A 13,550-nucleotide genomic window follows, 5' to 3' on the forward strand; every position below is an offset into this window, starting at 1 on the left:
CTGGACTCGTTGTGATGATATTGTCGATTATATTGTAACTTATGTGCGCAATAATAAATGTTTTTAAAATTGTGGACAAATGAGGTGACAAGAGGCATGGAATACATTTGCAAGATGTGCTCCTAGGGTTTCGAGATGTGTCAAGGTCCTTATCCCCAAAAAAACACTAGAGTAATTAAATTGTCTTTAGAAAGGTAAAAATAGCTATCAACGCTATCATTTCCCTTTATCGTTACATAGAAAATGTTGTTATTATTCTACAAGATCGCTACGACTATAATTAATAATTACTTAACATCGAAGATAACATAGTCATTATATTTAGGATTCGACCTTTTTTCCATACCAAGCTCATGATTGGATGATGCCAAAGGGACCTCTGAACCCAAGGTTCCCTTTTGCGAATCAAACTACTCCCCAAAATTCTTCCATTTTTTTTACTTCTCTGCTTTTCCTTATTCCCTTTCCCTTTTAGGTTTTTCCATGTTAGGGCATTGGCGAGATGACGCAAAGGCTGAGGTCAGCAGCGGTGTGACCATGGGCTGGATCTTCTGGGCCCTGAAGGCCCACAATCCTTTCGCGGGAAGGAAGCTCTCGAATTGAAAGCGAAGCCCCTAAAATCAGGTGGGCCGTCTTCTCTTAATTTGCAATTTTTTTAGGTCCGGCGCAGCCGATCATCCTTTTGGGTCATGGCCGTTGCGCACTGATCATAAGTTGCAGGTGAAATAATGAAATGAAATTAAAATGTAATGCACTTCTTTTGTTATGGAATTTAAAAATGACGCCGAATTCAATAGTCGACGATTTTTTTTCCTTGGACTTTTCATCTCTATATTTTTACACCTTATCATTATTCAAATCTTTTTACTTCTCCAGTTTCTAATAAAGTCACTGTAACAACATTAAGTTCAACTGGATACGATCAATGTGGCCAGTATGCTAAAAATGAACGCAGAGGACTTATCGAAGCATGACGTGGATGATATCTAGCTAATGTCCGCTATAAATGAGGCTCAATTAGAGAATTTATGAAAGTAATAATAAAATAAAAAAAAGTTATACTGTAACATTTCCTGAAAATTGCAGCCTCCTTCCGGATATTAGGAGGACAGAAGATTTTATCCGGGGTGATCATGATGGCAATCGTCATCCAACTGGGTAAATCCTCTGAACTGTCGTTTAAATTTAGGAAATCTCCGACTAAATCTCCAGAATTCAAGTTCGGGTTCAAACCAAATCTCGTCATTGGCCTTATCCACTATCCATTACTGTCCCATGATTCCTATGTATAAATCCTCGTGTCTCGTCCGGAGATCGATACGACCGCCACTCTCGACAGTCCGAGCAATTTTGACCTCCCTCTCTCTCCCTCTCTCTGTGCGTAGCAGAAGAAGTTGAGGCGTCTGTTTATACCGTTCGTCTTCGCAATGGCGGACTACGATCTCCCTCGCGACGCTCTCTTCCTCGGGTTCGACAGTTCCACTCAGTAAGTCCCCCGTTCTTTGAATTCGGTGTTGGTCGGGGTAAGAGAGCGTTTTTTTTCATCTCGTTTCCGCGGCGCGATTGCAATGGACGATGTGGGTTTGTTGAATTAGGTGATTTAGCGGCTGATTCGTGTGGTTTGTGATGAATTCGCCTGGTCCGATGGTCTGTCTCTCGAACGAGTGCGTGAATTATGACTGGGCGCTGAAAAAGTTATTGACTTTTTTGTTGCTTAGGTCCTTGAAGGCGACCGTGCTGGATTCAAATCTGAACATTGTTGCTACTGAGCTAATCCACTTTGACTCTGAGTTGCCCCACTACAAAACCAAAGATGGGGTCTTCAGAGATCCCTCGGATGATGGGCGGATCGTCTCGCCCACCATTATGTGGGTGGAAGCTCTTGATCTCATGCTCCAGAAGCTCGCAAAATCCGGTCTTGATTTTGGGAAGATCGCTGCCGTCTCCGGTAGCGGCCAGCAACACGGGAGCGTGTATTGGAAGAGTGGCAGTTCCGTGATTCTCTCGTCGCTGGATGCAACCAAGCCATTGGTGGATCAATTTGGGGATGCCTTCTCGGTCAAGGAATCGCCGATTTGGATGGATAGTAGCACGACTGCACAATGTAGAGAGATAGAGAAAGCTGTTGGAGGGGCTTTGGAGTTGGCTCGAATTACTGGATCGCGTGCACATGAGAGATATACCGGGCCACAGATAAGGAAGATTTTCGAGACACAGCCCGAAGTTTATCGGGATACAGAGAGGATATCCCTTGTGAGCTCCTTCATGGCATGTCTTCTTATTGGGGCGTATGCTAGTATAGATGAGACAGATGGTGCTGGGATGAACTTGATGGATATCAAGCAAAGAGCCTGGTCCAAAGTGGCCTTGGAGGTAGACTAATTGTTAAAAAACTGAATCTTTTACTTATATCTCAAGAAAGAAGGGAAAAAAACTACCATTCTCTGGATTGTTGTATAACAACGCTGCAATACTTGATTTAGGCCACGGCACCTGGTTTGGAGGATAAACTGGGAAAGCTAGCACCTGCGTATGCTGTTGCGGGTCATATTGCTCCTTACTTTGTGCAGAGGTTAGTATAAGTTTCACTTTTTTGGACACTGCAAACTTCTCAGATTGAATCCAAAAAGAATCCTACACCATGTAGCTTAAACTAAAAATTAATTATGAAATCAGGAGAGTTCAAGTTCATCATTTTACTGGTTTGCAAGTAAATGATACCAGATTACTGGAATCCTGTGTTTTTATTTATTTTTTAATTTTTTTCCTACCTGCGAGTAATTGAACCTGATATCAAGCGGTTCTGTTCCCAGGTTCAACTTCCACGAAAATTGCTTGGTAATTCAGTGGTCAGGAGACAATCCTAACAGCTTAGCAGGTGAACAATGTCGGCTGCATCTTGCTTGGTCGTTTCACTTGACTCTCTACATACCACATTAGTAGCTTCTGATAAAATAAGATGGCTTGTCAATGTAAATTCGAGCCAATGAAATATGCGTTAACGTGTGGAGTTATTACTTTGCAAAATGTCCACTGGTATTGGCCCAGTAATGATCATTTGCAGTAAAAGGTCTATAAATCCTGAACTACTTTTTGGATGTCAAGTGTTATAGATAGAAAGGTGAAGATAGATGAGGTTGTATTAGGCCCTAAGTTCAGGTGTGAAGGGCGATGGAATCAAAGCACAATTTGCTTTGTTTTTTCCCCCCTTCTTTTCTTTTATGACTAGAATAAGTAGAAGTTAGCTCTCCTGCAGATGGCAGAGTTAGTTCCACCGGAAATAATATGTGGGTGAAATTTCTATAGACTTAAAGGCCTTTTCTATCTGTACTGTGCTCGCTTATTAGTGCAGTATGCTTGATACAGGTTTGACACTCAACAAGCCAGGGGATTTGGCAATTAGTCTTGGCACCAGTGACACTGTGAGTTGAAACTAAAAGTCTGCTACGCTTATGCATTTTTTCACACTTCTGCTCGAACCAACTTAGGTAGATACCTGTGCTAGGAAGAGAAAGAAACACACTAATACTTTTTTTAAATATAAAATCTGGCAATTGATCAAACTGTTTCCTTCACTGTTTGAGGCAATTGTCTGTAGTTTCATTGATTGATCTGCTGTAATGAACCCAAGGTTCACCATCCCTTTAGCTAGAATTTTTCTTATGAGAAATATGCATATAGTTAATATCTGTTCGCTAAAGCCACCAACCGAAGTTGCCATAGTAAACTTCTTGCATGTTGGCTTACAAAACCTGATTGGGAATCAATTGTGGAAATTGTTAGGGGTATATATGATTTGGTTGCTCAAACTCTTTTGACACAGATGTTCAAGTTTGTCATTTATTTAGGCAAATTCTCTTCTTTACTATATAGAAAGTTGCTCGCGCTAGAGAGAGATGTTAGTGTGCTTCACATTACAATATTGTGTAGCCTACTATTTGCACACTCCATATCATGGATTGTTTAAAAGAAAACTGCAGAGTGTAGTCCTGGACTCCAGTTTTGAGTCTTATTTTAAAGTGACAGTTACATAATTAAAGCAGTTGACTGGAAATTATTGGCGGTTTGGCAGTAGATGACATGATATAGCTGTTAAGCTGTGGACTTTAAGTTTGAGAGTTTTTTTGTCTCCGCTTGTCAGAGAGTTTGTTTTTAGCCTATCACCTTTTCACGTATAATGATTTGAAAGTAACTTTAAAGTGGTTAAGACACACTGAAGCTTGGTTCAAAATTACATTTGAGACCGTCATTTAGGTAAACCTGTTGCTTAATCAGAATGGGCTGCTTCATAACGCCATAATTTTCTACCTAACTACCCTCAATGCTGGTTTGATCAACCATGTCATATGAGGAGATGATTTGGTTTAGGAGCTCATCCTAGATCAAATTTGATAGTGATCTTGTTCCTGCGGAGTTCTCATCAGTTATGGGTGCGCATCCAAGGATCAGATTTGATAGTGAACTCGTTACTGGAGAGTTCTCTCTAGGATATGGTTGATGGCTGATAGATGCTTTTTCTAAATGGTGTCTTAACTGAAATCTTCAATTTTTTATCGAGTACTTACATACATCTTTGTTTCCATGCACTTGTTTATTTTATATTTTATTGAGCTCAATCCCTGCCCCACTACTCTTTTAAACGTACTTGTGCTCCATCAGGTTTTCGGGATCAGTTCTGATCCTCAACCGAGGCTTGAAGGGCATGTCTTCCCTAATCCTGTGGACAAAGAAAGCTACATGGTAATGTTAGTTTACAAGAATGGCTCTCTAACTCGTGAAGGTAAATACCCTTCTCCAACAATTTTCTCTTGCTGTTGTTAACAGTATGTTTGGATTTCTGCAACATGAAAGAGATCTTCAATGTTAATTGTAGATATCAGGAACAGATATGCGGGGAAGTCTTGGGATGCTTTCAATAAATTTCTGGAGCAAACGCCGCCTCTAAATGGTTTGTAGACGCCGAGCAACTTTGAAAAATTATCTCCTAAATTTAGTTATCGTGAATTAGGCTTAATTCACAACTTTATATTGTTGATAGGTGGAAAGATCGGTTTCTACTACAAAGATCATGAAATACTTCCTCCTCTCCCAGGTTTGTTTTCTGGTTCCTGTCCAATAATGTTTGCGACACAATCTCAGAGTTTCTTTTGCTGCATTAGTTTGATGCCACCAATAGGCAGTTATTTAAAGGCACTTAACTTCCTCACAAGTTTTCACCTAATTACCCTGATAATTTTGCTCAAGTTTCTGCAGGATGTCGACGAGAAGTATTTTATTTAAGTGAATCTGTTTGAAATTAAATACTCTGTCGTTTGACAGTTTTTATTACTACCCAGGACTTTTTATTTTAGATTGTTTTGGCCCTGAGAAGGTCGTGGGCCTAATCTTTTGACCAGACATAAGATTCTTTTTTGCATTGGAGATGACCCGAAATCAATGATATTTAATGGTTCACTTTGTTAATTTTGTACACGAACTTGTAAAACTTGATAAGCTTAAGTAACCTTTTTCCGTACATGCAGTTGGTTTCCATCGGTACATTCTTGACAATTTCACTGGCGACACTTTGGAGGGCCTGACAGAGCGTGAAGTGCCGGAATTTGATTCTCCTGCTGAGGTCAGAACTCACGAGTTTTGAGATTTATTTATATCTTGCATTCTCTTTAATATTGAAACATTCATGTTTATATTCAGGTCCGAGCATTAATTGAGGGCCAGCTTCTCTCAATGCGAGCTCATGCAGAAAGATTCGGGATGCCAGCTCCACCAAATCGTTTAATAGCCACAGGTGGAGCATCAGCAAACGAAAGGATCCTTAGCTCTGTAGCCTCCATCTTTGGCTGTGATGTTTTTACTGTACAGAGACCTGGTAAGAGTCCCTGTTTCACAATCGCACTTTGAATCATGCCCATCTCTATGGTTCTTGGGATCTGTTTCCAAAGGAAACTAAAGTGGTGTTTGTCAGGGAGGAGTCATCACAATTAAAAGAATCCTTGAGAATGCTCTCTCTGTCTTTCCACAGACCCTATAATTTAAGGACATGGAGACCTTACCCTGTTTTTATCTCGAACTTAACAGATTCGGCTTCTCTGGGAGCTGCACTCCGGGCAGCGCACGGCTGGCTGTGTAACAAGAAGGGCAGTTTCGTGCCGATATCAGGCATGTATATGGACAAATTGGAGAAGACATCTCTCAACTGCAGGCTCGCTGTTTCTGCTGGCAATTCAGAACTAGTTTCAAAGTACACAATCTTGATGAAAAAGAGAATGGAAATCGAGAACGGACTAGTTCAAAAGCTGGGACGATACTAGAATTATACCTCCCCAAATAATTACTTTCTTGAACAACAAAGTTATTTGTGGGCTTTTGCTCCGTATGTTTTACTAGGTACTTGTGGGTGCAAAATTACTGGAGATGAAGCTCCGTGTAAATAGTGTTTGACATTCTCTGTGAATGAATAAAATTTGCCTCCCATTATTTTTTTTTAGTAACGCCCCATTTGGTTTATCGGCTTAGGTTTCTAGAACACAGCTGCTATTCTGTCTGAATGGATCTTCAAATTTGTGCGTTTGCACTCCTTTCCGTTCATGATAGGTATCGCACGTTATATTTTGATTAGGTAATTATTTCAACACTTAAGCGCCAAAGGGGAATTTGTGGCCATCGGGCTGGAGTCCACCTTCTTCGACTGGGTAGGGAGAAAAAGACATTGACCACGGAAAAATTTGTGTTATGGGTTAAGTATTATCATGTGTTCCACGATCAGTTTTGGCTCAGATGTCGCAGAGTTTCGGTGAAACAGCAAAATCATGATATTCAACAGTTAAGATCAGCATAATGGAAGCCTTATGTCTAATAGATGGGACAAGATTCTGGCTACGAATCTAAGGATTCCTTTTTAAGCCTATGTTGTATTATTCCTAGCCCCTCCACGTCCCCAATTGCAAAAGCTACTCAAATCTCAAAAGTGACCGACAGTAACCGAATGGAGGGATGCAAAAAGAACAAGGGAGAAGCTGCGGAATACTTAGATAATGATTTGATAGCAATTCATGACAAAAAACCATCAGGTCCATGCCATGGAAATCCCCGTGCGCACACAATCAGTTTTAATAGGACAAACATAAAACCCATACATATGAAACAAACAAGCCAGCGAAATTCATAACCGCATCAGTAGTCCTCTCCTTCATCACCATCCTCGCCCTCAGCAGACTCAGCACCGACTTCTTCATAGTCCTTCTCCAGGGCAGCAAGATCCTCCCGAGCCTCGGAGAACTCTCCCTCTTCCATACCCTCACCGACGTACCAATGCACAAAGGCACGCTTGGCATACATGAGGTCAAACTTGTGGTCGATGCGAGAGAACACCTCGGCAACACTGGTTGAGTTGGAGATCATGCAGACAGCCCTCTGCACCTTGGCAAGGTCACCTCCTGGAACGACAGTAGGAGGTTGGTAGTTAATACCACACTTGAATCCTGTTGGGCACCAGTCAACAAATTGGATAGTCCGTTTGGTCTTGATGGTGCCCACAGCTGCATTCACATCCTTTGGAACGACATCTCCTCGGTACATGAGACAGCAAGCCATGTACTTGCCATGGCGAGGATCACACTTGGCCATCATAGATGATGGCTCGAATGCACTGTTGGTGATCTCAGCCACCGAGAGCTGCTCGTGATGTGCTTTCTCGGCTGAGATGACTGGAGCATATGAAGAAAGCATAAAGTGGATCCTGGGGTAAGGGACCAGGTTGGTCTGGAATTCAGTGACATCCACATTCAAGGCTCCATCAAACCTCAGAGAGGCAGTCAAGGATGAGATCACCTGGATCAAATAGACAAGCATTAAAGATTGATATCTCTAGTCTTCTACATTTGTGCAAACCACATCAAGAACTCAACAATAATCCCAATTCCCTTGACGGCTAAGATTGATATCTCTAGTCTTCTACATTTGTGCAAACCACATCAAGAACTCAACAATAATCCCAATTCCCTTGACGGCTACAATCAGTTGTTACCTGAGAGATCAACCGGTTCAGATTAGTGTATGTGGGACGCTCAATATCGAGGGATCTTCGGCAGATGTCATAGATGGCTTCATTATCGAGAAGCACGGCAACATCAGTGTGCTCGAGGAGGGAGTGGGTAGAAAGGACACTGTTGTAAGGTTCCACGACAGAGGTGGAAACCTGGGGAGAGGGATAAACGGTGAAACTGAGCTTTGATTTTTTGCCATAGTCAACGGAGAGTCGCTCCAAGAGGAGTGATCCAAGACCGGAACCAGTGCCACCTCCGACAGAGTTAAAGACAAGGAAGCCCTGGAGACCAGTGCAGTTGTCTGCAAGCTTGCGGATCCTGTCCAAGCAGAGATCCACGATCTCCTTTCCAACTGGCAAAGCACAACCCAAAATCGGTGATCATTAATTACTATACAAGCAAATGCAGGGCCCTAAGTCATTATAAGCCACAACCCAGAGAGCCGGATGATTTGAAAGTTAATGGATATATTACTTGTGTAATGACCACGGGCAAAGTTGTTGGCGGCATCTTCTTTGCCGCTGATGAGCTGCTCAGGGTGAAAGAGCTGGCGGTAAGTGCCGGTCCTCACTTCATCAATCACAGTAGGCTCCAGATCCACAAACACAGCGCGAGGGACGTGCTTGCCAGCGCCGGTCTCGCTGAAGAAGGTGTTGAAAGCATCATCGCCTCCGCCAACCGTCTTGTCACTTGGCATCTGGCCATCAGGCTGTGGAACAACGGACATCATGTTAAACAGCTAATTACCATCATTAAATCAACAATTCAATTTCGAGATACACGCATTCTAGGAAAGCCTAGAGGCCTAAGCGCTATTTATTTCGTCGGAATTCTGCTCAAACATGCGCCCACGCGTGCAGTCGGATCTAACTAAAAATCTCATCATTGAGAATGGAAATTCGACTCGCCGAAATGACCAGGTCCTAGCTTCCGAACGCAAGCGAGCAAATACAGTAACTCTAATCAAAACGATGACGTCTCTCGTGACTCGAATCCACAGCGCAAGCACGAAAATGCCAGATCCGATCATCGCCAGAAAACCAATCCCGCTCAGGATACAATTCCTTCATCAACTAACAATGTCGCAGAGCAAAACATCATAGCTGACCGCGGAAAGTGGCCAAAATCAACTCGCCTAAGCTCAACTTCATCCCAACACCAGCAAAATCCCAGGATCCACGCAACCTAAGGTCCGGAAAGCAGGACGGCGACGCAGATCCAGCAAAATCAAGGACATTACACCGGGAACCGACGGATCTGAACCGACCGACGGATTCAAAGCGAGCACCGAACCTCGAATGAAAGAAAGAAGAAAACAACAACGCTCGGCTCGAATCCGGCGAGAAGCCTACCTGAATGCCGTGCTCGACACAGTAGAGCTCCCAGCAGGAGTTGCCGACCTGAATGCCGGCCTGGCCAATGTGAATCGAGATGCACTCTCTCATCTTCTTCGACGGTCCGGAGAGGAGGGCCGAGGACGGAGACGGAAGGATCCGGCGAGAGAGGGCGGCGGCGGCGGCGGAGGGAGGCGGAGGAGTTGGGCGGCGTTTATCAAGACGCCGGCCGGAATGCAGTGAGAGGGATGTAGGGAAATGCAAGAGGATATATATATATATATATATATAGGGTGAAACAACTGGGCAAAGAGATCGGGTGGTCTAACCAGGGTTGGTTAGGTTGACCCTCGTTGTCGTCGGGGTTAGACCGTCGGTCCAATGCTACGGTTGGTACCTCCACATCATTGGCCAATGAAGCCGGCTCGGCTCGGCTCGTGGCTCCGGCGGTCGGCATTTGGCTTTCCGAAGGAAAAATGAAGTGGATGGAGATTTATTGTAGGCTATTACAGGCTTAGATCACGGGCCTAAGCCGCTCCCAACCCACGCCGCAACGGCTCGAGGCATTTTTTGAGCAAGGCCTGCACAAACACAATGACCGGTTAGTTAAGTCCGACTAGATTAGGGTTGAGTTAGGCTTGCCCGGCTTGCATGGTTATTATGTAAACTTTTTTCCTGATGGTCAAACTCGCCCATTGATCACCTTTAGTTTGGGTTTTGGAAAATTTCATTTTGATCCTTGTAAATTTGCGGGGTTCAGGTATTGTCCCCCATACTTTTTGTCACGAATTTAATTATCAAACCGTCATTTTTCCGACCAAAAATTAAAAGTTTGCGTGTCGTTCTTGGATGACAATTTAGATCTTTGTCAAATTTCCTTACGATTCTACTGGGAAATAGCAAGTTGGTATCTACTACCAATGTTTGGTGTCTACGTCTATGAGTCTCTAATTAGAAATTACACTAACAAGGGACCTTCAATTATTTTGGTGCAAATTTATTGTCCTTATTGGAATAATGATCAATTGGGTGGCCAAGACTCTTTAACCACCCGACTAGTCTCCATCGAATATGGTAGTCCCTTTGTCCCACACACGCCAAGTATTTACTAGAAAAGAACAAACTAAATACTGATTATGCACCTAATTTACACACGAATGTCCGATCCTTACACATCAATACATTTCTTACACTTTCCGCGCACTTTATCACCTATTTATTACCCGGCCTCTTTCCTATCCTTTCCCTCTCTCTTTATTATGTCTTCATTCAGATGGCAACTCCATTGAATCAAAGAAGTTTCCAACCTTGATATTAGCACGATTTTTTATATCGATATCCAAGAATATTTACTAAAATAAAAATGCATAAATCGCTTTTGTCTAAGAATATAACAAACAATAGACGAAACACGATAATTCAAATATCACATTAAATATTTTATTCAATTAGTTTCTCAAAATGCTAATGCTATAACTACAAGAGTATGAATTCTTTTTCGTATTAAAATCTCCATACATCAATTATGATTAAAAATCTGTACTAAAAAATCGGCACAAAAAGCCGCTTTCGTCATATGAGTCACTAGTAGTTCCGTGGCGTGAGTTCATCGTTCTGGGCTCGCAACCTTCAAACGGCGAAACAGACATTCGGAACGAGAGGCCTTGGTCCGGTCGTGGAATGCCCTTCGATCCTAAAGGTTTTAAAAGCAATTGGAAGAGGAAATCCCGTGGGTCTTCCGTAGGAAAGCCTTTACTCGGTTCTGGGCTTTGCACCGAAGATCGGTCTCCGCTCCCTACCATTTTATCAACTGGGGCTTATATCCGAAATATTTCCCTTTCGTCGAGTGACAACTCAAATAAGCATCGTGGTATAGTTTTCCTAATTTTTGGGAGCATGAATCAGGTATCAGCTTAAACATCAACCTCATATTTAGATGTTTAGAAGCCCGTTCATTCAGTTCAAGATTGGATTCCTTTATATTCATGACGCATGGAAAAAAGAAAAAAAAATAGTGAAAAGAGGTTCAATTGGCCAAATTGGACCTCAATTTATCAAATTAAATGCTAGTCTAGCATGGATCAAGCTTGATTGGGTTAATTGGATCAATTTCTCTTGTATTCATCATTCATAAGATCATTAATTTGATCAAATTGAGGGCCCGTTTGATCCAGTTTTTGGGGAAATGACTTTGGGAAAATATAAATATCTTTGAGGTAAATGGGTTTTCCGAAAGGTTACACCATTTGGTAAATTGTAATCTCAAATAGCATTGAAAAATAATTTTAGCATAAATATTGTTTGGCAAAACCCGCATTTGTAAAAGGCTTTTGCTATTTTTTTTAAATGTTTTTTTAGTCTAAAAAATCAAATCCGGCCAACTGCCGAATGGCCAGATCTAGCTGCCTCAGGTCACGATCTCAGGCAACGCTGTCATCTAAGGTCATAGAAGCTAGATCTGTCCTCCGGATCGCCAAATCTAGTGACCTGAGGTTGCAAAGGCTAGATCTGGTTGGCCTTAGGTTGCGTGGACCCAAGTGGCATCCCTGGTTTGTGTGCACTAGGCGACGCAACCAGGCAACGCCACCTAGGTCATACGGACCTTGGTTCGCATGTTGCCAGGCAATGTCGCCTAGGTCACGGGTCGCACCACTCCAGGTGATGGTCATCGGGGACGTGCGATCCTCGGGTAGCGATGGCAACTGCCGGAGAAGCCTGACTCTCAGGCAGCAAATCCAGGAAGACGAAGATGAATGGGAAGAAGATGAATAGTGACACGGATGAACAATGGACTTGCATTTCCAAAATGCAGAAAGCTCAAAGCAGATCCGGGTCTGCATTGGGCTTTCAGCATTCCCAATGCTGATATTTGGCTAATGAGCTTTAAAAAATGTTGCCAAGCGTAAAATGTTTTCCCCAATGGGCTTTAGAGGCCCAAAGCCCATTGGGAAAGCTAAACCAAGCGGGCTTGAGTCCAATTGTTGTGGTTATGTCAAAATTGAAATTGGGTCTGAGGTGTTTACCCTTGATTTGACTGAATTTTAGCTAAATTGAGTGACTCATGAAATATGATCGGAACCCCTAATTAGCTCAAAATTTGGTGAAATTCACCTCCAGCATGGAATCTTGAAATTGGTTTCGCAATTGAGTGCGAAACAACCTCCTGGTCAAATGTTCGTGAAGGAAATTTTCCTAGAAAATGACTATAAATGAGTTGATTTTGAATTAATTAATTTTGAATTTGGCTAATCAAAAATTGAAATTCTCAATTCAGGGAAGAGTCAATTTTTGATTGACTTTTGCCAAATTGATAGATCAAAAGTTTAATTAAAGTACAATAAGTTGATTGATGATTTTTCAATATTTTTTTTTTTTAAAGTTGACCAAAGGTTTACTTCAATGATTTGTCTATGAACTCTTAACACTTTTTTTATATTATTGGTGAAATCAATGTCACAGTTTAGAAAGAACACAATGAAACTTGAAATTTGTCTAAAAACACTAAATTGACTCTTTTTGACTTGAAACAAGCCTTGTCGCGATCGGGAATCTCTCGCTTCAAATTTTTTTATCTTTGTATGACTTGTCGATTAAATTGACTGTCAACAAAAGGAGTTTCAAAAGATTAAATTCGCACAAGATTGAAATAGTTTCAAAATAGTTGTCAAGGTTAAAATAGTCGTTTGCTGCAACAACATTGTTGTACAATGCAAAATTACTAATATTTGAGCAAGAGTTAATGGATTGGAGGCTCAAAATGGCCATCTCGTTAGGGATTGGCATACTTGTTTAGAGCCCGACTCGCAAGTGGCTATTTCGCTTCTCTAGAAATCAACTCCCTCTCTCAATTTTGTTGACATTCTCCATTCCTGAATTAGGAAAATGTTAGAGTATAACAAGTCAAAATCGTGAATACTTTTAAGAAAGGAAATTCATGTGCAAATTAGTTATCAAATTGGATATTTTAATTATTTGATGTAAATGACACTCTAGCATTTGATAGGCCACTGAGAGATTTACTTCCTTTGTTGATAGGAGATAAGATAGGACCAACTTTTGTTAGGAGAGTAATGGTCTAACTTTAGGGCTTTGCCCTTATTTTTGTGAAAAAGAAGAAGTAAATCCATTCTATTAACTCTATTAATCATTACCAAAGAAAAAAATCCATTCT

General features: G+C 41.8%; 2 protein-coding genes across 2 annotated transcripts; one reads left to right on the plus strand and one right to left on the minus strand.

Moving 5' to 3' along the window:
• The first annotated feature begins 1,157 nt into the window (after nucleotides 1-1,157).
• Nucleotides 1,158-6,487, plus strand: LOC104448061 (xylulose kinase 2). The gene is made up of 11 exons (XM_010061841.3): nucleotides 1,158-1,486; nucleotides 1,719-2,373; nucleotides 2,484-2,572; nucleotides 2,814-2,878; nucleotides 3,367-3,422; nucleotides 4,660-4,780; nucleotides 4,874-4,948; nucleotides 5,039-5,092; nucleotides 5,523-5,617; nucleotides 5,695-5,869; nucleotides 6,079-6,487. Exons 1-11 carry the CDS (start codon nucleotides 1,428-1,430, stop codon nucleotides 6,309-6,311), a joined length of 1,677 nt encoding a protein of 558 aa, XP_010060143.2. The 5' UTR covers nucleotides 1,158-1,427; the 3' UTR covers nucleotides 6,312-6,487.
• A 519-nt stretch (nucleotides 6,488-7,006) lies between these two features.
• Nucleotides 7,007-9,647, minus strand: LOC104448060 (tubulin alpha chain). Its single transcript, XM_010061840.3, has 4 exons — nucleotides 9,398-9,647; nucleotides 8,520-8,754; nucleotides 8,027-8,397; nucleotides 7,007-7,830 (listed from the first exon to the last, which is right to left on the minus strand). The coding sequence occupies exons 1-4, from the start codon at nucleotides 9,488-9,490 to the stop codon at nucleotides 7,174-7,176; spliced, it is 1,356 nt and encodes a 451-aa protein (XP_010060142.1). The 5' UTR covers nucleotides 9,491-9,647; the 3' UTR covers nucleotides 7,007-7,173.
• Nucleotides 9,648-13,550: the final 3,903 nt, after the last annotated feature.

This window comes from Eucalyptus grandis, chromosome 6 (genome assembly GCF_016545825.1).
Source record: "Eucalyptus grandis isolate ANBG69807.140 chromosome 6, ASM1654582v1, whole genome shotgun sequence".
Classification (NCBI taxonomy): Eukaryota; Viridiplantae; Streptophyta; class Magnoliopsida; order Myrtales; family Myrtaceae; genus Eucalyptus; species Eucalyptus grandis.

Coding starts and splice junctions, on each gene's coding strand:
- LOC104448061 (XM_010061841.3), top strand. CDS start 1,428: ATGGCGGACTACGATCTCCCTCGCGACGCTCTCTTCCTCGGGTTCGAC. Junction 2,573..2,813: donor GCTCCTTACTTTGTGCAGAG/GTTAGTATAAGT, acceptor TTCTGTTCCCAG/GTTCAACTTCCACGAAAATT. Junction 4,781..4,873: donor TGGCTCTCTAACTCGTGAAG/GTAAATACCCTT, acceptor TGTTAATTGTAG/ATATCAGGAACAGATATGCG.
- LOC104448060 (XM_010061840.3), bottom strand. CDS start 9,490: ATGAGAGAGTGCATCTCGATTCACATTGGCCAGGCCGGCATTCAGGTC. Junction 8,755..9,397: donor GTGTCGAGCACGGCATTCAG/GTAGGCTTCTCG, acceptor GTTGTTCCACAG/CCTGATGGCCAGATGCCAAG. Junction 7,831..8,026: donor TGAACCGGTTGATCTCTCAG/GTAACAACTGAT, acceptor TATTTGATCCAG/GTGATCTCATCCTTGACTGC.